At 34.5% G+C, this 24,391-nt stretch overlaps 1 protein-coding gene across 1 annotated transcript in view; it reads right to left on the minus strand.

Annotated features, from left to right (window-relative positions):
* The window catches only part of LOC136027247 (leucine-rich repeat neuronal protein 3-like), a 52,886-nt gene that overhangs the window by 1,992 nt on the left and 26,503 nt on the right, over positions 1–24,391 (minus strand). The window contains exons 3-4 of the mRNA XM_065704318.1: positions 21,196–21,579; positions 11,056–11,234 (exon numbers count right to left, since the gene is read on the minus strand). Of these exons, the coding sequence (XP_065560390.1) occupies positions 11,056–11,234; positions 21,196–21,579 (563 nt within the window). The remainder of the gene's footprint in view (positions 1–11,055; positions 11,235–21,195; positions 21,580–24,391) is intronic.

The raw sequence follows: 24,391 nt of genomic DNA on the forward strand, positions 1-24,391 counted from the left end.
ATTTCGGGGAGTAGATATAATTGCCTATTAGCACACAAGTGATGGTATAGTGTTTCCTTTGCGCATTTTGAAACAAGAATTAAGATTTTTTTTTTTGCTCAATCCAGCGTGTTAGTCTGTTGAATACGGCTGTATCTGCGTTTCTTGGTGGATTATAAAACAGTTCATGGTTACGTATTGTAAGTAAGGAGCGACTCGGCTCAGTACTAACTTAAACTCTAAAAAACGAAATTTTAATATCAACAGATACATCAAAAGAATCAGCTTATTATACTGATTCTAAATATATAATATTCATTAAGTTTAGTTCTACCCATCAAGAGTTACGACCCTGAGAAAATTTGTCTGATTTTTGAATTTGGGGAAAGACAAACCCTTAAGATTCAAGGAATCTTAGGGAGAATCGTTCCATCATATTAGCATACCAGAAAACCCTACTGTAGAAAGTTTCAAGCTCCTGTCTGCAAAAATGTGGAATCTTGCTGTTTTTGCGAGAAGACAGATCGCTGATGCGTCTTTCTTTGTTTTTTTTTTTTTGTTTTGTTTTTTTTTCCAAGAGTGATCCTATTGAAATAATGACTTTAGAGGATCGGGAGAGGATGGATTCGACTGGAAATTCAAAGTCCTAGTTCCCTTTTTAAGTGACCAAAAAGTTTGGTGGGCAACTTGGACCCCTCCCACGACCATTTTCCCCCAAAGTTTACTGATCAAAATTTTTAGATAGCTTTTTTGTTCAGTATGGTTGAAACATAAAATAACTATGTTTCTAGGTTTAAATGACCCCCCACAGTCCGCGGGGAGAGGCCTGTAAGTTATGAAATTTGTCCATTATTTACGTATAGTATTTGTTATTGGGAAGTGTACAGACATTTTTCGGGGGGGGGGGGGTGATTAGTCTGTATTTCTATAGGAATAATCTTTCTTGGGGGGGGTCTTCTGAGGGGTTAATTTTCCATGGGAAATGTTACACTGGGAAAATGTTTCAACTAAAGTAAGAAGCAGGTTTAAAACTTAAAATAAGCATGACTTACTCTATATACAACGTGGACTGCCCCCTTGACACTTTGTTCATTAGACCAAAGTTTTTGTATTGCTTAAAAAAAACTCGTTTTTGTTTAATTTTTGTTCGTTTTTTAAATAACGCCAGGACACCTGGCTCCACCTCTACGGCAAAATCCTCCTTCCCATAGAAACACCCTCTAGAAAACTAAATTCTGGTGAAAATTTATCTCGGAAAATTACCCTTAACACCTCCACGTGTAAAATTGGATCGGTTAAAAGAAAGCAAGACATATAAAGAAATATGTCTGGGAATTGTGGCAAATTCACCCAAAATTTCTCCTGAAAAGTTCACCCCCTGGAAACTTCCCTCTCTACGGAAAATTTGCCCAGTAGAAAATTCGTCCTTCCCTCCAACCCACAAAATATATGCATACTTCCCAATAACAAATAAAACAACGGACAAGTTATAACTTAAAAATCCCAAGAGCTTTAGATGCTGTTTTGTGTCAAAAGACATAGTTATTAAGCCTTTCAGCTATGCCGAACAAAAAAGCTATATCAAAATATTGATCAGACGATTTTGGGAAAAAAGTGGCGCGGGAGGGGGCCTATTTTCTGTCCAATTTATTAGTCACTTAAAAATGGCACTAGAACTAGAATAAACACTCTCCCGACGTACCAGGCCCTCTGGGTCGATTCGATTACCCCTGGGGAAAAAACGAAAAAAAAAACAACAACAATCATTCGTGATCTTTCTTCTGGCAAAAATTACAAAATTCCTCGTTTTTGCAGACATGAACTTGAAACCGTCCTGTGGTGGCACAGTGGATTTGACCTTAGCTTGGTAATACAACCAGAGATCGAATCACGCTGCAGGAATGCACTGCAGGGCAAACGCAGGGACCATAGTACTCAAGAAGCATCGTTAATTCTTAAATAACAAAAAATAATAATGAGCTTGAAACCTCTGCAGTAGGGTTCTTTGATATGCTGAATCTGATGGTGTGTTTTTCATTAAAATCTTATGACTTCTAGGACATCTCTCCCCTTTTTTTAAAAATCAGACAATTTTTCTCAGGTTCGTAACTTTTGATAGATAAAACTAAATTTAATTAATCTTATATATTTGGAATCAGAATAATAAGCCAATTCTTTTGATATATCTATTGGTATCAAAATTCCATTTTTTAGAGTCTCAGTAACAATTGAGCCGAGGTCACTCCTTACTTAGAGTTCGTTACCACGAATTGTTTCAAAATCCAAAAAGAGATCAATGAAATAGTGATAGTTTTTCTCTACCAAAAGTATTCTATTCATAAAACCTTACTGTTTCATGAAATGTAATTAAACAAATAGAATAGGCTTTTCAATCAAAGTAAGAAGCAAGTTTAAAATTTAAAATAAATATGATTTACTCTGTATATAAGGGGGACTGCCTCCTTCTTAACGCTTTGTTCATTAGGCAAAAGTTTTTTAGTACTTTGAAAAATCTTTTTTTCCAAATGCATATTTTCTTCAAAATTTGGAAAAAAGACAAACTTAAACAGAAAAGAATAAGAAGCTAAGGAGCAGACAGCCCCTTTTATGCAAAAAATATTCTATTCAAATCGGTTTCAAATCTGTTCCTTGCTTCCCGTTGAAAAGTTCCTTTTTTATTAATTTCTTATTGTTTTCCAAGTCATACCCAGGCCTAACCAAAATATAGTTTGAGATACCGGTCATTGAAATCCCTGATTAACTGATTTTTATATGTGTAAATCAATAATGGTACGTTGATTAGTACCGTCCTACGTATAAATTTGCAATTTCAATTTTGGACAAAATTTTAATATACTTCAGAAATTGGCGATGAATAGTAATTTTGGTGAAAAGTCCTTGTTTATCTAACTACTAAAGCATTTCGGTTGGATGAAAAAGAGTATCATTGTTTGTATGGATGGAAATTCTGTGAGACTTTTGATCTTCTACATAACTGAAGCCATACCAACCTCTACAATAGGATTTTCTTATCAATAAATTCATTACATATTTTTGTTTAAATACATTGAAGTACTTCATATAAATAGAAAAAGAAAAAATATTACCATTTAAAATTGCTTGAAACTAAGTTCCTTGCAGTATTTGCCACCCCAAAGAAATTTCCTGGCTTGGCTGATGATGATCCCGCCTTTTCCACCTATGTGCTGGTAGATATGGGAATGTAACTTTTTAGCTGTATAAAGAAACATTTTAAATAATTTCTACTCCCCCTTACTCATTCAACATTTATCTGAAGCCCCAGGAAAAGTAAGTAGTTTGTCCATTAAAATGTACTTTAGTAGGAATCTACCTGGAATGTAGTCTGATTCATATTTACGTCAACAGTAATGCGCGGTGTTTAGGTTCATTCTCTATTGATACAAAAGGTGTCGAAAAAAAAAACTTAATTTACACTCACTCCCTTGCTCAAAACCTAATGAAGGAATTTTCCTTTTCAAGCTACTTAATATAATTATTATTGTGTTTTATGCCCGCGTGGCCTAATAGATAGGGAATCTGCCCCTTAGACAGGGGATTGAGGGTTTGAGTCCCGCTGTGGATTTATTTATAGAAAAAACTATGTAATCTGAGGGTGCACAACCCTTCAGTTTTTCCTGTTCTTCGTTTTCTCATCCATTATCACTATGAGAGAAGCGAATAATGCATCCTATACCTCTTAAACAGGGGTTTGGAGTTTTTAGCGTCTGTCATGTGTTCTGTTTATCATTAATTTTGAAAAGTTTATGATATTTAAGTTATGGCAGCTACATTTTAGTTTTGGCACTGCTTTTTTCCTATTTCAGTGATTTTTGTTTATTGCGGCAATTTGACCAGGGTCTAAACATCAAAGTTTTTCAGAAAGTATGGACCACTGACCATGAAGATGGATGTGCGCTCAGTAAAATCCTGATGTAGGGTCAAATTGGAGGGTTTTTCTCGAGCCAGGGCTTAAAGTCGGTAAGCTGAAGCGTGACTATAGTCTTTGGTAGAGAGGACGATTTGGAGTTCTTCTGCAAATTTTTGTTTCTTTGAATCAGGTTTCGGTTTGCAATTGGAAAGCTCTATTCTAGCAGATTCTTTGTAAATGCGGTAGATTGATCTGCTTGGCAATATGGGACCCAGGGTTCAATCTCAGCTGCCGCTAAGTACAGAAAACCATTTTGAAAAGCTTGACATTCTTTTCGAGCATTCATAAGCTTATTTTTCTTATTTCAAATATGTTTTCAATGAATGATTTTGTTCTATTTTTCACATACAGAATTTTTGCTTTATGTTTAAATACAATTTGCTTATTTAAAAGAACATCATTCATACTACTACAAAATAAAAATAAACCCACTCTCTTTAAAGATTATTTTTTTTCAAAAAAATTCCTACGAACTTCTTTGTCAAATTTCCTCGTCCATTCAAACCTCTCCGAAGTAGAAGTTATCATTCTATCCAATGATTAAATAAAAAAATCAAGGTTTTTAAATGAAAGTAAGGAGTAACATTAAAACTTAAACCGAACAGAAATTACTCCGTATATGAAAGGGGCTTTTCCTCCTCAACGCCTTGCTTTTTACGCTAAAGTTCGAATCTTTCTCTTAACTCTATTTTTAAAACAGTAAGAAACTTTAGCGTAAAGAGCTGGGCGTTGATGAGGAAAAGCCCCTTTCATATACGGAGTAATTTCTGTTCGTTTTAAGTTTTGATGTTGCTCCTTACTTTCATTGAAAAAAACTTGTTTTTTTTAAATTTCTGGACATTTTTGAATTAATGCATGTTTTCATCTTGGCTCTCCGCACATAAATAATTAAAACGAAATTAGCATATTAATTAATTACAATTAATCGGAAGATACTGAGAAAAAAGGAGCGAGGGAGGAGGCCTAGTTGCCCTCCAAGTTTTTTATTACTTAAAAAAGTAACTAGAACTTTTAATTTTTTACAAACGTTTTCATTGGTAAAAAAAATATACGTAACTTACGAATTAACTTACGTAACGAACTTCTGTATTCGTATGTTTTTATTGCGTATATGAGGAGGTTCAACCCTCGTCGATATTTCGCTCTTTACACTAAAGCTTAGATTTTGCCCCAACTCCTTAAGAATGACCTCTGAATCACAAAGGCCGTAGAATAAATAGTTGAAGTTACTAAAAATACTCTAGCGTAAAGAGTGAGGTATAACGAGGAGGTAAACCCCTCATATGCGTAATAATTTTTGTTCTTTTTAAGTTTTAATGTTGCTCCTTACTTTCAGTAGAAAAAACTTTTCATATTTATTTTTTCATTGTTTTTCAAATAATGCTAGAAAATCCTCCGCCCCCTTCATTGAAATTCTCTTTCCCCATGAGAAGTTTCTCCATGGAAATATCCTCCCACGTACCCCCCCCCCCTTAACTCTCCCTCTAAACCAAAAAAATCCCCCTGAAAACGTCTGTACACTTCCCAGTAACCATTACTATATGTAAACACAGGTCAAAGTTTGTAAATTGCAGCCCCTCCCACGGAGAATGCGGGGGAGTAAGTCGTCCCTAAAGACAAAGTTAATAGGTTTTCGAATATGGTGAACAAAATGGTTATCTCAGAATTTTGATCCGGTTACTTTTGGGAAAAAATGAGCGTGGGAGGGGGCCTAGGTGCCCTCCAATTTTTTGGGTCACTTAAGAAGGGCACTAGAACTTTTAATTTCCGTTAGAATGAGCCATCTCGCAACATTCTAGGACCGCTCAGTCGATACGATCACCCCTGGGAAAAAAACAACAAAAAAAAACAACAAAAAAACAAACAAAAAAAACAAACAATTTAAAATCAGCATTGAAATGCGATTCTTTTGATGTAACTATTGGTATCAAAATTCCATTTTGTAGAGTTTCGGTTACTATTGAGCCGGGTCGCTCCTTACTACAGTTCGTTACCACGAACACTTTAAAACTTTGCAAATATATCTGTTTGTTTTTTTTGCCGCTTCCTCCGAATGTAGAGACATAGCTTTGCTGCAACGAAACACATAGTTTTTTTTCTTTTTAATGTTTGTCCCCAATTTGCAGTGATATTTGGAAGTTAGGCCTTGGCGAGAAAATCAGCTTATAAATCCTGAACAAGACTTTTGAACCCAAATTTATTCGTAAGCTTATCAAAGCAAAATAAACTACAACAGTTTTTTTCAAAACAAGATCTGTTAATGGGAATTATGAGGTATCTGCTCTCTAAGCGAGCAAATGTGTATGTATTTATGTATTTATTTATGTGTTTTTTCTCAAAATGGCTCCATTTTTTTTTAATTGGCTCATTGAGATTGACTCAAAACAAGATCTGTTAATGGGAATTATGAGGTATCTGCTCTCTAAGCGAGCAAATGTGTATGTATTTATGTATTTATTTATGTGTTTTTTCTCAAAATGGCTCCATTTTTTTTAATTGGCTCATTGAGATTGGCTCAAAACAAGATCTGTTAATGGGAATTATGAGGTATCTGCTCTCTAAGCGAGCAAATGTGTATGTATTTATGTGTTTTTTCTCAAAATGGCTCCATTTTTTTTAATTGGCTCACTGAGATTTTCTGACCTGAAAAAAAAGATCTAGATAGGTCACAAGCTAGAGAAAATCCACGGAAGGCCTTATTTTGGAACAAAACATTTTTAATTTAAATTATTTCACATTCACCTATCTTATTATTGCAATTTAAAGAGAAAATTACATCATTTTTTCCCAGGGGTGGAAACGTTTTTGGTTTCTATGGCGAAAGCGCAAGAATCACATTGAATTACAAACAAAATGTTTCAAAACGAAGTCTGCGTTTACAAGACAAATTAAAATTTCAATGGAATGAAGGAACGTGTCACTATGGCGTCAGTGGAGGATAAACACGATGGAGCCATTGAATTTGAGCCAGAATTTCTAAACTCAATTGAAATTGCTGATGTGCATACCCTGTGACTTAAGACTAAAGAGTAATCCTATGACTTAAAACTAAAAAGCCTGTGTAGCAAAGCAGGAGATGCACTGGACTTAGTCCGGAAGGTCGCAGGTTCGATTCCTGCCATAGGTAATCTGATACAATACTTAAAACTAAAGAGTACAAAGTTCAAAAGTTACGGGTTCAAAATGCATTAGATTATTAATTTAAAAAAAATCTTGCCTGAATAAAAAACTTAAAACGAACAGAAAGTACATCAGAGATGTTTTACATACAAGAATAGAGAGACACTAAAAGTGAAAATATTAAAAGCATAAATAATCCTAAATTTGACGACGACAATGACGCTCTAGTTCTTCCCTGTTTACCCTAAAATTTACCTTGTTCTCTACCGGTACATTTGAAAAATGATTAGTACCTTCACTTCTTTTTAAAGAAATTGCACCGTTTTGCATTACAACAACTTTTCAGCAAACCATAAGTTACACTTTAGCATAAGGGCATGGAAGTTGATGGGATTGAGAGCCATCTCTTTGAAAAACAAGCCATATTGAACTCAAAATTTGAACTAAAATTTCCCGCAATTAACAGAGGATATTTCATCAAATTTGGTGATAGTTCATGCGGAAAGGTGTTGTGCATGTGAGTTAAATGTGTTGCATAAGTTGATATAAATGAGAGGACTATAAAAGTTTTTCAGCTCCAAAAATGAATACACCATCGCCGGTCTCACCTACTTGGTTTTCTCGTAAATTACAATCTCTGTGTTTGTGGCAGAGTCTGGAAGTTGATTTGAAGGGACAAAGACATTGTTTTATAAGCAATTTTTCATTTCTGGCACCCGCTTTAGTTTTTTTTCTTTTTTTGAGCTTTAGGGGACTTGTGAAATCATTTTGTAAAAAAATGCATCTATCTGCACTTATTAAACTATGTTTATTTTTCCACAGATTTGAACCCATAGTAGCACATATGTGCCACAGCTTTTCTGACTGGTTTTCTTAAGTTGCTCTTTTTATAACGCGCGATTTGTAATAAACTTTTGTGACTATATCGGCTAAAATATCTTCACACTAAAAAAAGAGCTAAAGAACAGAATATTTGCGAAACTCTTTCTTGGTGACAGAGCTGTTGATTGCCCCCTTAACATCTTTTTAAATATACTACATTTTTATTACAAGAAAATTCCTTTAGTATACCCTGTTCCACACAGTTGAAGAGTGAGGCATCAGGATCTCAATCAATAAGTATATCAGCATTTTACTGAGTAGATGGGAGAGGGAGGACAGAGCTTCAGCATTTAAACGTTATATCACAACAATGCCTCTTTTTCCAACAATTTTGAATTATTCATGACAAAAATGTGAAGTTTTTTTTTACATTTCAATGAACTATTCTACTAGCTACGTGCTAAGTTTTCACATTTTGCTTTGTACTCTTGGTCTACAACGGAGTAGATCTAAAAAGAATAACATACATTCTGACATATATATGCTCCCAAGTCGCCCTAACTTTTGAACGGAACATTTCAATTTGTTTAACTTATATTGCAGTTACTCGTGTGGGTTTTTTTTTTTGAAAAATATACTCCTTGCATCAGGAGCGGATCCTTAATTTTTCTTAGCGGGAGCGCATAATGCGTTGCTCTGATAAACTTGTGATCAAAGAAATACTTAGAATTTACGATAGTGAAAATGGCTGTACATTTAATATAAAATCTGGTTAGGGCTAAAGTTCTAATAAATCTGTTGAAATTAAAAAGGTAAAAATACTGATACAAAAAATAGTAGGTTATAAAAATCACCCCTCCATAAAAAAGAAAAAGCTGTGCACCATCGACAAAAACGTATGATATTTAATGCAAGGCTTGCATTTGCTCCTTGTATTTTTTTTCGTTGAGACCTTGTAGAACGTTTTTTTTTATATATAACCAATATCTCAAAATCATTAGGCTTTGCACAAATTTTAGTTTCCACAATTTATCTTCAAATTGTCAATTTTTCTGACATTACATGGTTGAAAATGAAAGAAGTAGGTTATTTCGCATTCCTTAGAATTTGTCCACCTCAGCAAACCAGATGTCAAAAAATTTTAAGGTCGCCGATGTTTTTAATATTTCATACTCTCTCTTAATTTCGTTAAATAATGCCTTAGGCAAATGAGTCTATTTATGTATGCCTTTTTATTCAAAAGACGCAATATTCATCTTTCATGAGCTCAACATCAGATTTTTTTTCTTATGTTTTATAGTATACTAGCTGTTGGGGTGGCGCTTCGCGCCACCCCAACACCTAGTTGGTGGGGGCGCTTCGCGCCCCCCCCCAAGCCCCCCCGCGCGCGTAAGTCGTTACGCGCCATAATAGTTACGCGCCATTGTAGTTGTGTCCCTATGTCCCACCTGTGAATATAGATAGATATATATATATATGGTTTTAACTACGTAAAACTTGCGAATATACAACATTCTTTGCTGTCCCATTGTCTTTGCATATAAATAGATTGTCAGGTTTACCGACTCTTGAACATGCAACATATAATGGTCCATGGGAAAACAATCTGTATTCAGATCTATACCTCATGATTCTAATGATTGCCCTTGAGCTTTGTTGATGGTGATTGCTAATCGACCATTCCCTGTCCCGGTCGTCATTTACATCCCCCTGTTTCCTCCGGTGTCCCCGTTGTAGTTGTGTCCCTGTGTCCCGGTCGTCATTTATATTCCCTGTGTCCCGGTCGTCATTTGTATCCCGGTGTCCCGGTCTGTATATACATTCGTTTTTTAGTTTTGTTTTTCTCCTTTATTTTTTTCCTTTTTTTTTCTTTTTTAGTTTATTTAGATTTTTAGATTTTTTAGTTTTTTTATTAGTTTTTAGTTTTTTTTTCTTTTTAGTTTTTTTGTAGTTTTTACCTTCTTTTTAGTTTTGTTAATTTTTTTTTTTACTTATGTCCTGGTCGTCATTTATACTCCCTATGTCCCGGTGCTTTGTTGATTGCTAATCGAACATTCCTTTTGTCCTGGTCGCTTTCTCTTTGAGTGTCGTCATTTATTTTTTTCTTTTTTAGTTCTTTTAGTTTTTACCTTTTTTAGTTTTTTTTAGTTTTTTAGATGAATATTTTTTTTAGTTTTTTCCTTTTTTTCTTTTTAGTTTTTTATTGGTTTTTACCTTTATGTTAGCTTATTTTTCAGTTTTTTCCTTTTTTTATTAGTTTTTAGTTTTTTTGTAGTTTTTGCCTTTTTTTAGTTTTTTCAGTTTTTTTTTAGTTTTTTATTGGTTTTTACCTTTATTTTAGCTTATTTTTCAGTTTTTTCCTTTTTTTTAGTTTTTTTTAGTTTTTAGTTTTTTTAGTTTTTTACCTTTTTTTAGTTTTTTTAGTTTTTTTAGTTTTTTAGCTTTTTTATTTTTTTTATTAGTTTTTAGTTTTTTTTGTAGTTTTTGCCTTTTTTTTAGTTTTTTTAGTTTTTTAGCTTTTTTATTAGTTTTTAGTTTTTTTTGTAGTTTTTGCCTTTTTTTAGTTTGACAACTTATTTTTATATATATAGATAGTTTTTTTTTTTTACTTATGTCCTGGTCGTCATTTATACTCCCTGTGTCCCAGTGCTTTGTTGATTGCTAATCGAACATTCCTTTTGTCCTGGTCGCTTTCTCTTTGAGTGTCGTCATTTATTAGTTTTTTCCTTTTTTTCTTTTTAGTTTTTTATTGGTTTTTACCTTTATTTTAGCTTATTTTTCAGTTTTTTCCTTTTTTTAGTTTTTTTTTATTTTTTATTTTTTTTAGTTTTTTACCTTTTTTTAGTTTTTTTAGTTTTTTTAGTTTTTTTAGTTTTTTAGCTTTTTTACTTTTTTTATTAGTTTTTAGTTTTTTTTTGTAGTTTTTGCCTTTTTTTAGTTTTTTCAGTTTTTTTTTTAGTTTTTTATTGGTTTTTACCTTTATAGTTTTTTTAGTTTTTTAGCTTTTTTATTTTTTTTATTAGTTTTTAGTTTTTTTTGTAGTTTTTGCCTTTTTTTAGTTTTTTCAGTTTTGACGTCACCTGATCCAGTTTTTTCAGGTGACGTCACCTGACACATCCACACATCCACAGACAGACAACTTATTTTTATATATATAGATAAATTAATATATGAAACCTGCATACGTGAGACTTAAAGTTAAATCTGGGGTGTTCCTGTTGATCTGCCCAACTAAGCTGTTAATCATCCACTTGAGATGGCAGTCACATCGCCAAGGGTTTTCTTCGATATCAACAATGTTCAATTTTTCCCAAGGTAGCATATACTGGCTAAGATGCTCCAAGGCGTTTGCACGCAAGTGAATCTAAAAAATAAGGAAAAAAGAAGAAAAGCCTCAATAAATGTCCACAGCAGTTTTTCAGAACAGGAACAAAAGCCTTTTTGGCAAAATTTTCATGTAGATTCTTTTTTAAGTATCAACTAGAACCAAGATGAACACCGAAAAAATAAAGAAATGAAGTATTTTTGTTCACAAGGGTATTCTGAAAGAAGAAGAATGAAAAATTAAGTTGCTACCAAACATGACGCAAAGCTATTCACCATTAAACCGAAAATAAAATAGTAATTAGCTATCAGGGGGACCCACAAAGATTGAAAGGTGAGAAAATCCCTCGGCGTGGTCTCCCACTTTTAGCTGACCAAGTCCCAGGTTATATTTTAAATTAAAACATCCTTGCTTACAACTAAAGATTAAGATACTAAATTAGTTAGGATACTAAGAAATTTGGACTTAATTAGTGGTGAAACAGTTTTCGAAGTCGGTGTAATTATGAATTTAGTTAGGTTGTGCAACACATTCTCTTATTTTTTTTCAATTCGGAGGAGGTTTTTTCGAACAAGTAAATGGTTTACCCATGGGGGCCCCTTTAAGTCCTTTATTAGCAAATTGTTTTGTACAAAATATTGAAACAATAGCTTTAGATTCATACTTTTTAAAACATAAATTTTAGGGGAGATATATGGATGACATAATTTCAGTATGGAATTATGGGGTGGAGGAATTAAAAGGTTTTTTAGGACATCTTAATTTTTGGGGAGGTGATTTAAAATTTAAAATAGAATCAGAAGAGGATAATAAACTTCCTTTTCTGGATGTTCTTCTTTTAAAAAATGAAAATAGTCTGGATTTTAAGATTTACAGAAAACCTACTAACAATAACAGATTTTTGTCGTTTCTCTCCGGTCATGCTCGCCAAGTAAAAATTGGTTTAATCTTATCCTTAACGACCGCATTTTTAGAATTTGCTCTCCAAGATTTACTAGAATTTTTCGAAAAGAACGAAAAAAAATTTCTAGAATTTTCTGACAATATTCTGGAAACAACAGAAAAGAAAGATATTTTTTGTTCTCTACCATATGTTCCAGGGTTGAGTGAAAAGCTTAAAAGAATTTTACAAAATAATGGCTTAAAGGTAGCTTTAAGAGGTAGTAATACTTTGGCTAGTTTTTTAAATTCTGGAAAGGATCGAACTTCCGTAGAGCAACAAAGTGGGGTTTATAAAATCCCATGTACTTGTACATGTACTAAGTGGGACGTACTAACCAGAATTTAAAAATGAGATTGCTACAACATCATAATTCTATTTCATCGTCTTTAAGGCAAAATACTAAACCTGAAGATTTCACGTCGGCCCTCTCGGAACATATCTATAATTTTCCAAATCATTTTATTTTGTTTGAAAATGTTTCTTTGATTTCTAAGGACCAAGGTTTAAAGCAAATTTTCAGGGAAACAATCGAAATTAAAAAAATACTTATTCAAGAATAATTCCATAAGCAGAGATACAGGTGAATTTGTATTGAATTCAATTTATGATACTTTACTGAGTTCAAATAAAGTAAATATCACCTCACCTAAAAGCTATGACCTCTGTCCACGTAATATGTCAGATAAATCTAATGAACCGGAACCGAAAAGGTCAAAGAGACTGGCTCCCACTGTTGCATTGAAAAAAAATAAGAGCAATAAACTAGATGTAATTAGTTTATTAGGTATAAATTTTGTTTGGTTTTATTCATGTCTTTTAGTTTTACTGCTGATGATGAACACTGTATATGTGATCGAAATATCCAGTTAAATTTTATATCTGTTCACTGTCAATAGAAAGGTTTCATCCCTATTTTGAACTGTTTTACTTTCGTCATGGAAAGGCAGTGTGGTCTTCAAAGTTATCTACCTTTCCTTTTATTTATATCTTCGAACAATTGATATCCAGCAAACAAATTAGTTAGCACTGATAGCGGAATTTGGTGACCTTTTAGTAATGATTACTAGGTTGCAGCAGTATCTGCAACCTAGTACAAAGGTATGGCACATAGCTACCTAGCAGTAGCTGCAACCACGAACAAAGGTATGTGTGTTTTTACATGTCATTTTCGATTCATTCTAAATGAGTTGTAGCCCAAACAGAATTGCATTTGTTTGTTTTGATATTCACAATTTGGTTTCGGCTCTGATTCCATGACAGTATGGATATGGATGGTACCATTACAAAGGACATACGACAATGTCCGTTTATCCTATTGCTGGTTGGTTTGCTAGGTTGTTTTGTTCTACACCACCCCTAGCTAGAAAATATACTGTACCTTCTGCAACAACTTTTCCTACCTCTACTCTGCAGGGTTTGAGCTCCAGTGAGGCTTTCAAGGAAACTCTTTCAGAAAATCTTAGATCTTCAGTGAGAGTCATTGATGAGCAATTGAATTTGAGCAAAATGGAAAAGGTTTAAAAAGAGCCTGTGGTAGTAAATCACTCATAAAAGCGATAGAAGCAAAAGGCATCACCAAAAAGAAAAACGAAATAAGAATATTGTTAAATTAAAGAGAGATTTTTCTCATAAGAAAGATTACTTATTTCCCGCACAAGCAACCACACCCATCAATTAGATAATGATTAGATCTATTCAATCCTGAACATGTTGATGAGAGAGCAACAACGGCCCAAAGTAACCAGAAATTCAAAAGCACGTAAAACAAGAGCTAAGAGCTCATATGGCACTTCTGACGAAGTCGGAAGAGCCAAGAGCCAAGAGCTCATATGGTTTGAGCTCAAGCAAAATTCTAAGAATCAATAGATTGCTTTAAAAGGAAAATCAGAGGCTTAATACCGGTCAGGATTTAAAATAAGAGCTCTGAGTCACGAAGTCCTTCTAAATATCAAAATTCACATAGATCCGATCACCTATTCGCAAGTTAAAAATACCTCAATTTTTCTAATTTTTCCTCTCCCTTCAGCGCCCCAGATGTCCAAATCGGGTAAAACGACTTTATCAAGTCAATTTGTACAGCTCACTGACATCCTACCAATTTTCATCGTCCTAGCACGTCCAGAAGCACCAAACTCGCCAAAGCACTGAACCCCACCACCTAACTCCCCCAAAGAGAGCGGATCCAGTCCGGTTACGTTAGTCACGTATCTACGACATTTATAAACATTTTCTTCTTTCCCCTCCAGCTCCCCCCAATGTCTACAGATTTAGTCGGGATTTGAAATAAGAGCTCTGAGACATGAGTTCCTTCTAAATATCAAATTTCATTAAGATCCGGTCACCCGTTCTTAAGTTAAAAATGCCTGAATTTTTCTAGTTTTTCCAAATTAACAACCCCCAGCTCCCCCAAAGAGAACGGATCCGTACAAATTAGGTCAATCTCGTATCTATAACTTGTGCTTACTCTTCGCATCAAGGTTCATCCCGATATCTCCACTCTAAGCGTTTTCGAAGATTTCCGGTTTCCAAGACTTCTGTTTCCCCCCTCCAATCCTCTATGTCCCCGGATCCGATTCGAATTGAAAATGGAGCATATGAGACATAAGATTCTTCTATATATCAAGTTTCATTGAGATCCGGTCACCCATTCGTAAGATACCTCGATTTCACGTTCTCTAAGAATTCCAGCTTCCCCCTCCAACTCCCTTCAATGTCGCCGGGTCTGATCAGGATTTAAAATGAGAGTTTTAAAGCACAAGATCCTTCTAGATATCAAATTTAATTAAGATCTGATCATCCGTTCGTAAGTTACAAATTCCTCATTTCTTCAAATTTTTCCGAATTACCAAGATACGATCACTCTTTCGCAAGTTAAAAATACCTCATTTTTCTAATTTTTTTATAAATACCCCCCCAACTCCCCCAAGGAGAGCAGATCCGTTCCAGTTATGTCAATCCCGTATCTAGGACTTGTGATTATTTTTTGCACCAAGTTTCATCCTGATCCCTCCACTCTAAGCATTTTCCAAGATTTTAGGTCCCCCCCCCAACTTCCCATTTACCAGAAAAGGTCGAGATTTAATATAAGAGCTCTGAGACATGATATCCTTCCAAGCATCAAATTTCATTAAGGTCCGATTACTCCTTCGTAAGTTAAAAATACCTCATTTTTCTAATTTATTCAAAATTAGCCCCCAACTCCCCCAAAGAGACCGGATCCGTCCCGGCTATGTCAATCACGTATCTAGGACTTGTGCCTATTTTTCACACCAAGTTTCATCCCGATCCCTCGACTCTAAGCGTTTTCCAAGATCTTAGGTTCCCCCCTCAATTCCCCCCAATGTCACCGGATCCAGTCGAGATTTAAAATAAGAGCTCTGAGACACGATATCTTCCAAACTTCAAATTTCACTAAGATCCGATCACTCCTTCATAAGTTAAAAATACCTCATTTTTATAATTTGTTCAGAATCCCTCCCCCAACTCCTCCAAAGTGACCGGATCCGTTAGGGCTATGTCAATCACGTATCTAGCACTTGTGCCTATTTTTCCCACTAAGTTCCATCCCGATCCTTCCACTCTAAGCGTTTTCCAAGATTTTAGGTTCGCCCCTCCAACTCTCCCCAATATCACCGGATCTAGTCGGGATTTATAGTAAGAGCTCTGAGACACGATATCCTTCCAAACACCAAATTCCATTAAGGTCCAATCACCCTTTCATAAGTTAAAAATACTCCATTTTTTTATTTTTTCTGAATTAACCGGCACTCCACTCGCCCCCAGATGGTCAAATCGGGAAAACGACTATTTCTAATTTAATTTGGTTCGGTCCCAGATACACCTACCAAGTTTCATCGTCCTAACTGGCCTGGAACTGCCTGAATGAGCAAAACCGGGACAGACAGACAGACAAACAGACAGACCGACAGAATTTGCGATCGCTATATGTCACTTGGTTAACACCAAGTGCGATAAAAACTGACTAGTTGGAAGAAATTGCTATTTTTAGAAAATACCCGGAATAGTAACTATTATCTCGAGTAGTATTAATAGCATAAATGATATTTCAAAAACAAGTTTATGGGAATTTCAAAAGGTTCACCACTGAAATTGCCATGGCTCAAAACCCTATATGGAAGACTTACAGTCACCTGGCTTGAACAATAAGGAAATTCATGTTTATCTGCATGAATAGCACTGATGTGTCCTCTGTTTTTCCTATTTTCCTACTATTTCACTGCTAGCGGGCCACTGGAACATCATAGGGAGCTATTTAAGGGCTTATCTAAAAGGAAATTGCTATATCTATGTGCTTTTGTAACTAACAAAACATAACGTTAAGAATGAAATCCATTTTTGGACAAAAACTGCATCTTCACACACAAGATCATGAAAGGCGTCATAATCGAGGTTACATCCATAAATGACGTTACACTAAAACTATACGGTGACGTCAGTTGCAACTGGGGTTTCTTCTTTACTCTAACCAGCGAAGAAAAAGTCAGAAGCTTTTTCCCGTGTGTAATATATAATCATGGGTATTAATAATTCCTTTACTGGGTTGAAGCGGTAGCTCTAACCTAGTAAATTAATATTCGGAAAATAGCTTTATATACCTTGAAGTACATAAAGCTTGATGTAGTATTTCAAGCATGAAGCTTGACTACGTCTAGCTTCTTCAAACACATCCAGGGTCAAACATTGCCCCGTTTCCCATTGATAGATCACGCATTTGGAAATGTGTGATCACACATTTTTGGTTACTTAAAAAGACAACTGGAACTTTTTATTTATTTTACGAACGTTATCACGTATAGTAATAATAATGTACGTATAGTAATATTTTTTATTACGAACGTATAGTAATAAATATCTTAACTTATGAATTAACTTACGTAACTAATTTATATATTTGTATATTTTTATTACATATATGAGGGGGTTCACCCCCTCGTCAATACCTTACTCTTTACACTAAAGCTTGAATTTTATCCCAATTCTTTAAGAACGACGCCTGAATCACAAAGGCCGTAGAATAAATAGTTGAAATTACTAAAAATACTTTAGCGTAAAGAGCGAGATATTGTGAAGGAGACGAACCCCCTTATATATGTAATTTTTGTTCGTCTTAGGTTTTAATGCAGCTCCTTGCTTCCAGCTGAAAAAAAAACTTTTTTTATTCATTTTCTCATTGTTTTTTATAAATAATGCTTGAAAGTCCTAGGGCCCCTTCATGGAAATTCTCCTCCCTCATGATAAATTACTCCATGGAAATATCCTCCCAAGTAACCCCCTTGCCCCGACCCCCCCCCCCTTAATGTGAAAAATCCAACTGAAAATGTCTGTTCACTTGCCAATAACCATTAGTATATGTAAACAATGGTCAAAGTTTGTAACTTGCGGCTCCTCCCCTGGGGACTTAAGAGGATTAAGTCGTCCCGGAAGACATAATTATTAGGTTTTTTGACTATGCTGAACAAAATGGCAATCTCAAAATTTGATCCAGTGACTGGGAAAAAATGAGCGTGGGAGGGGGCCTAGATTCCCTCCAATTTTTTGGTCACTTAAAAAGGACACTAGAACTTTTAATTTCCGTTTGAATGAGCCCTACTGCGTGGATACGATCACCCCTGGGAAAAAACAGAAAAAAAAAACAAATAATAAACACGGATCCGTAATCTGTGTTCTGGCAAAAAATACATAATTCCACATTTTTGTAGAATGGAGCTTGAAACTTCTACAGGAGTGTTCTCTGATACGCTGAATCTGATGGTGTTATTTTCGCTAAGATTCTGTGACTTTTAGGGGGTGTTTCCCCCTATTTTCTAAAATAAGGCAAATTTTCTCAGGCTCGTAACTTTTGATGGGTAAGACTAAACATGATGAAACTTATACATTTAAATCAACATAAAAATTCGGTTCTTTTGACGTAACTGTTGGTATCAAAATTCCTTTTTTTAGAGTTTGGTTACTATTGAGCCGGGTTGCTGATTCAATTTACAGGTATTAAGCTGAAACAAGAGTGACGTATGACAAAATGCATTCGTAATATATAATTTTCGCTATATATCTTCAGAGTGGGGAGGGGGAGGGGTGAAGTGCAGTGAAAGTAGCTTCAATATGTGCTAACTACAATTTTTGCATATTATGAAGTAAGAATGGTTTCTTAACATGTTCCTTCCCAAGAGCCTCAACTGTGCATTAATACCTTAATAATCTCAATAACAAACATTAATCTTTATTTTTAAATAGCACAGGAGATAGAAAAACTTAGTCGTTCCATAATTGTAGGGGACAGTTTGACATATTGTTATTACCACATCTTGAACAACATAACCTGAATGGTATATTTATGTTGTTAACAGTTGCCACAGTATAGTGGTAAAAAGACTCTCCTCTGAATCTGAATGATTTGAGTGCCATAAAAAAAAATTCCATAAGCAGCCTGCTGTCGTACCATCATGGTTACAGCAGAAGCTTCAATACAGTAAAGCACGAACGAAGTAAAGCACTGCCCACGGTAATCGAATATCAAATGCATGAAAAAAAAACATGGTTGCAGCAGTTTATAATATTAAATTTTTGGGGGGAAGGCATCAAAAACGTCGCCCAAAAAGTCAGAAAAGTTAAAAAAATAAATAGAATAGGAAAAACCACGAAAGTAATTTATGTGGCAACAGTGGTACCGATTCATGGAAATATAGTGAGTAGGGGGAATTCTTTCCAAATTTATTTCACGATGATGACAAAAAACCGTTGAAGTGGGCTTCTACTTCAAAGAAAAGACAGTGTGGTATATCATTGCATGATACAATGTAATAGACAAAGTTTCACTCCCTTCCTATGAAATTTAGTAAACTGATGACAAAATTTTCAAAATTTTAAAAGAATTAAAAATGTAAAGATCGATAATGAATTTAGTATCGAACCAAGAGATCAATATTGAATCTATATGGATTTCTAATCATAAAATGAAAATAGAATGAATTTGGGGAAGGGGAAGGACTGATATATAGTCCCTCTTGATTCCTAGAAAAAATTTTGACCTACACCTTTATTAATGTTGTGTGTGGAGGGGGGATAATAATTACATTGTAATAATATTTTTAGATGTAGCATAAAATATTACATTCACGTGCTTACCAGCACAGAGGTATAAAAGGAGAGGCGGGCTATCCTGAACCTCACCAGGAAATTTCTTGTGGGGTGGGGGGAATGCTGCTAGAAAATCTGTTTTCAGCAATTTTAAATAGTAATATTTCTCTTTCTATTTATATCGGCCTCAATATTTCAATGTATTTAAACATAAGTAGATAATATGTTTAAACATCAAAGATTCCTATTGGGGGGGGGGGGGGGCTGTGAAGGTTTCAGCCACTAAAAGATGAGGAGTCTTGCAGAATTTTCACCCACGAGAAGATTAATACCTTCTTCGTCCACACGAAATTATTTAGTAAAAATATTTTAAAGAAATTATTCAGCAAAACAACTGTTCATAGCAAATTCTGACAATTTATTCAAATTTTGTCTGAAATTTTAATTGCAATCCAAAATTTTATTTTTTTAGCAGAAAAACTGAAAATACAAAACTACCAATCAATTTACAATTATTAATGTACTATTTAACAGATGGGTTTAAAAACACGAGTGTTTAAGGGCCGGTGGCCCATACCATATCTTCGTTAGGCCTGAACATGATTTGGAAAACGACCAGAAATCAAATTTTAACAAAAACAAATATTGTAAATGAGAGTAAGGAGCAACTCTAAAACTTAAACAAACAGAAAGTATGCCTTATATGAGGGAGGTTTTCTTCTCCTCAACTCTTCACTCTTTGCTCTAAACTTAATGAGCAAGCAGATGAGGAGGGGGCAGTCACATTTACATGCGGAACAACTTTGGTTTAAAGTACCTCCTTTCTGTCCAAAGTTTACACAAAAAAAAATCAAAAAACACATAATTTTATATGTCCATTTTGTTGTGTTTTACGAGTCAGAAAAACATTTCGGTGGGAGGGGTCAAACCCCTAACCCTCCCCCCTGGGTACGATCTTGGATGATGGCATAGGTTTAAGCTCCCTTTGCTTTGATTTTGTCCTATTTACTTTATAGTTAAAGTAATTAGTTTATAGTTAGAGTAATTAAAGTAATTACTTTATAGTTAAAGCCATATTATAGAAGCACAGCCCAATGCAAAAAAGTCAATACAGGCAGCAATAAAGAGTATTTAGGTATAAACTCAAGAAAACGGAATAAAAAATTCAATAAAGAAATTTGATTAAAAAAAATATTTGCACGGTAGCACAGGAAAACTAACACATTGACTAGTTTCAAGATACAATTACGCACAAATTACTTAGCAAATAGAGAAGAAAACAAATGGCTTGATAGAGAGCGATAATCTTCTTTATATTTCATGATGAATTCTTGAATACTTTCCCAAATTATACCCCATGATTAGCAAAATAAAAGAAAACAAACAAAGAAGATGTTCCGGAGCCATTGATGGGACGCAAGGGACAGTTGGCGACGAATCACTTAGTCTATTTCTACACAGACAGGCAGCAAGCCTGTCGCTCAGCCTGGTGGGAGGTGCCATAAAATCCTGAGCCCCATATTAAAAAAAAAAAAAGATCAATCAACTAAGCTACTAGAGGATACAATGAAATCAGAGAGAAGAAACAACTCCTTTTAACTTTAAATTGTTGTTTTAAGAAATCGTACCACGATAGTGGTACTTGGCCACGATAGTGGCCAAGTTCGAGAGTGCTATATCGCCGTCTTGAATTTTTCAACTCTGTTAAAATATGCTTTCGAAACGAAATGAAATTATCATATTTATTTCGGCTTGTTTTATTTCTTGTAATTTTAAATGATAAAAATTCAGAGTATCAACATAAATGAACTTAACTAATTTGAATGTTTGAATCTGTCGATTGTTCCCATTTATTTAACCTTTAAGGAGCATTGTACTTCGACTATCAGATTGCATACTTCAAAACCAGGAAGAAGATGCTTTGAGACCTTGCTTTGAACTATTATTCAAGTATCCACTTACCTCTCTCAACTTAACTTCGTTTTTATCATTCGCGATACCAAAGAATGCATCAGAGGCTATAAAAGATAAATTTGGGTTAAAAGAACATCGAAGAACTTCAAGAGATCTGAGGGACCCAAAAGCTTCACCTTCAATTGATGTTAACTCATTCATGGCACTTATATTCAGTTCTCTTAGCCTCTCAAGGCCCTTAAAGTCTCCCCTTTGAAAGTAAATGATGGGATTATTGTTAAAGTTGAGAAATTCGAGCGCCTTGGCATTCTCTAGCTCTTGAGGTACTGTGGTAAACTTGTTATTTGACATAATCAATGCAGATAGCTTTGGAAGAGCGTGAAAGAGGCCATCGGGAATTTTGGATATTCCAGTAGAGGAAAGGTTTAATACCTGTAAAAATAATAAATTGTAATTTGTTTGCCAAGTAAGATGAAGAAAGAAACACATAATGAAAAGAACTACCCAAATTATTAAGTTATTCTATTGTAGGCTGATTTACTTTTTAAAAATTATCAGGTTACATTAATTCAAGCTGTGGATTCAGTTCCCTGCATGAAGGCAGTGGACTAAACAAAATACTGATTTTAACTAGACTTCCGGTGTTAAGGTTCCAAAAGAGGTAGGTTCAACCATAAACAGCGAGCAATAGTTGTGAAGCGATACATGCAAATATGTTTCAAAATAAAAAAATCTGCACATTCTCTTGCTTTTCTCTGCTGAAGGTCGAATCGATCCTAGAACCTAGAATCTAGAAAGGCGAAACTGGGACCACAACTATTGCTTCTGAATAAGTTTACGTAAGACCCCAAACTACTTTTTATAGAGGCTGTGAAAATTAGATATTAGTTGCGCCTCTAACTAAAGTCATTTTGGTCCTAAATCTTCAAATGGAACAACCAAATCACAAATATTCATCTCCATTTAAACAAAACGTAAGAACATGACGAGCAATTTTCTGACCGCAGATCTCTCATCGAGTTTGGTTGATACGGTCTCTTCTCCACAGAGGTCGAATCAGGTCTGAGCCAAAAGGTATTGCCTAGGAATTTATTTTATCGGTAAAATTCTAGTTAATTGACTTCTTGCTATCTCGGAAAGGGTTTAGGTTAGGAAAATGAAACTTTCAGGGATGGATCTATAGGCTAAAGTATGTCCCAGGAAGGTATTTTAAAATACCCGCATCCACTCTTTCTCCCTCTAGAGGGCCCTGAAATTTGCTTACATGACAGGTCTATACCTACTGAAATTTTGACAAAACAACATTTTACCTTAATTTTCAGTTACTAGTTGCTTTTTCTCTGCCTTTAGTTCTGAAAATGCAATTCCTGTTATTTGAGTAGAATTTTGAGCCATATCAATGTTTTTTTTTTCTTCAAAATTTAGGAAATGAATTTGCATATCTTTAAAATACTATAAAATGGAATTGAGCAAAGTTATGAAGCTGAAAACAATTTTGTTGTACTTCAATTAAGCAGAAGATCTATTTTGCAAGGTTTCAATTTTAAAACACACATATTTTTAAAGGTCATCAAAGGTCAGGGCCCTCTAGAGGGAGAAGGAGTGGAGGTAGTTACTTCAAAATACCTTCCCAAGACATACTTTAGTCTGTAGATTCATCCCTGAAAGTTTCATTTTCCTAACCTAAACCCTTTCCGAGATAGCAAGAAGTCAATTAACTAGAATTTTACTATTTTATCTTTTCACTAAAGGTTGTGTTTCACCTACTTAGATAAATTTAGACAAATTATTCCTATCTCAACCATTAGACATAGCCGGACCGAGATGCAACTGCTCCGAAGAATACACAAACAAGTATAAACATAAGCGACGCTAGATTTTTTCACAGATAGGAACGCGTGTTGCAGAGGAAAATGTTTGGTATGGCTGTAATAATGCAAAAGGTAAAGATAGCGTTGGTTTAAGAATGGAAAGAAAAACAAAGAATGAATTTATAAGGATAATCAAGGCAAAAAATAAGTTTTATTTGAACAATGCCAAAAAATTTTTTGAAAGATTTTAGAAATTATGCCGTAAAAGGTCTAAGGTTGTACAGACTCAACAGCAAGAAATGCCGTTTTATTTATTCGCTGGTAAATAAACTGGATGAATATTCTATAACAGGACTTTCTGGCGTAAAACCCCTTAAAATTTTGATCTGCCACTAAAATGCATATTTGTCTTTAAATTTTATTCTCATGTATCTTTGCTAGAAAACAGAAAACTAATAATATTCTAGTATACCATATCCGAAAGGAGAGAAGATGGTTTTAAAGAAAAAAAAATAACAGAGGACCCAGTAGCCTATAGGGAGATGATCATTTTTCGCGAATTTCCTTCTCGTTTTGAAAAGAAAATCTATTGTCGCACGAAATCCCTGTTGAACAAATGGAGAATCCTATTCTTTGAAAAACTAGAAGTGGCAACACTATATTTATCAATGACTAAGAAAGACATTACACCAATTGCACAACTTTCTCCGGAAGTCATGAGGATCTTTCATAACGTTATGGACAAAACTTTATTCTTTTTGTGCACCTTGGGAGAAACAAAGAGGATTACAATCCTTAAAACTGAGAATTGTTGCAAGTCCTTGAAATGCCAAATAGCGGTGCTAGCTCTAAAGGTCGATAAGACAAAGATATTCAAAAGCAGAAAGGGGCATTAAGAAATTCTGTTAGCTACCACTGAAAGCCTAAGCGAAGCCAATTTTCTTAGAAAGAAAGCACTATCAAGACAGCTAAAACGGGAACTAAACGTAAAAAAAAACTCATACCCCTCCCTTTCTACAAAAAATAAAATCTTAGAAATGCGCATGATATTTAAGCTGCAGTATATTATACAGGTAAGGCCATTGATGGATCTAGTAAGGGGCCATACTCCCTACCTCTGGCTCCAAAAATGCCCTGATAAAAAAAAGTTTCATTTGTAACTGGCAATAAACTTGGCAATTAGAATGATTAAATAATTTTAAATACTCTGAAAAAAATTCTGAAACATTCCAAGTTTTATACTGAATCAAACTCGCACTTAGCCCGAAACTGGAAAGATAATGAAAAGAATTGTGAGGGTTTACTTAATAAGTCATAAAAAAGTGCTTTCCGAAGCACAGACAATGGGAAAGCCAAGAATGTTGTTTATTCGCAATTTTTACGTAGTTTGAAACACATATATAAATCTATCTATATTCACAGTGCTTTCCGAA

Source organism: Artemia franciscana, chromosome 5 (genome assembly GCF_032884065.1).
Source record: "Artemia franciscana chromosome 5, ASM3288406v1, whole genome shotgun sequence".
Lineage (NCBI taxonomy): Eukaryota > Metazoa > Arthropoda > Branchiopoda > Anostraca > Artemiidae > Artemia > Artemia franciscana.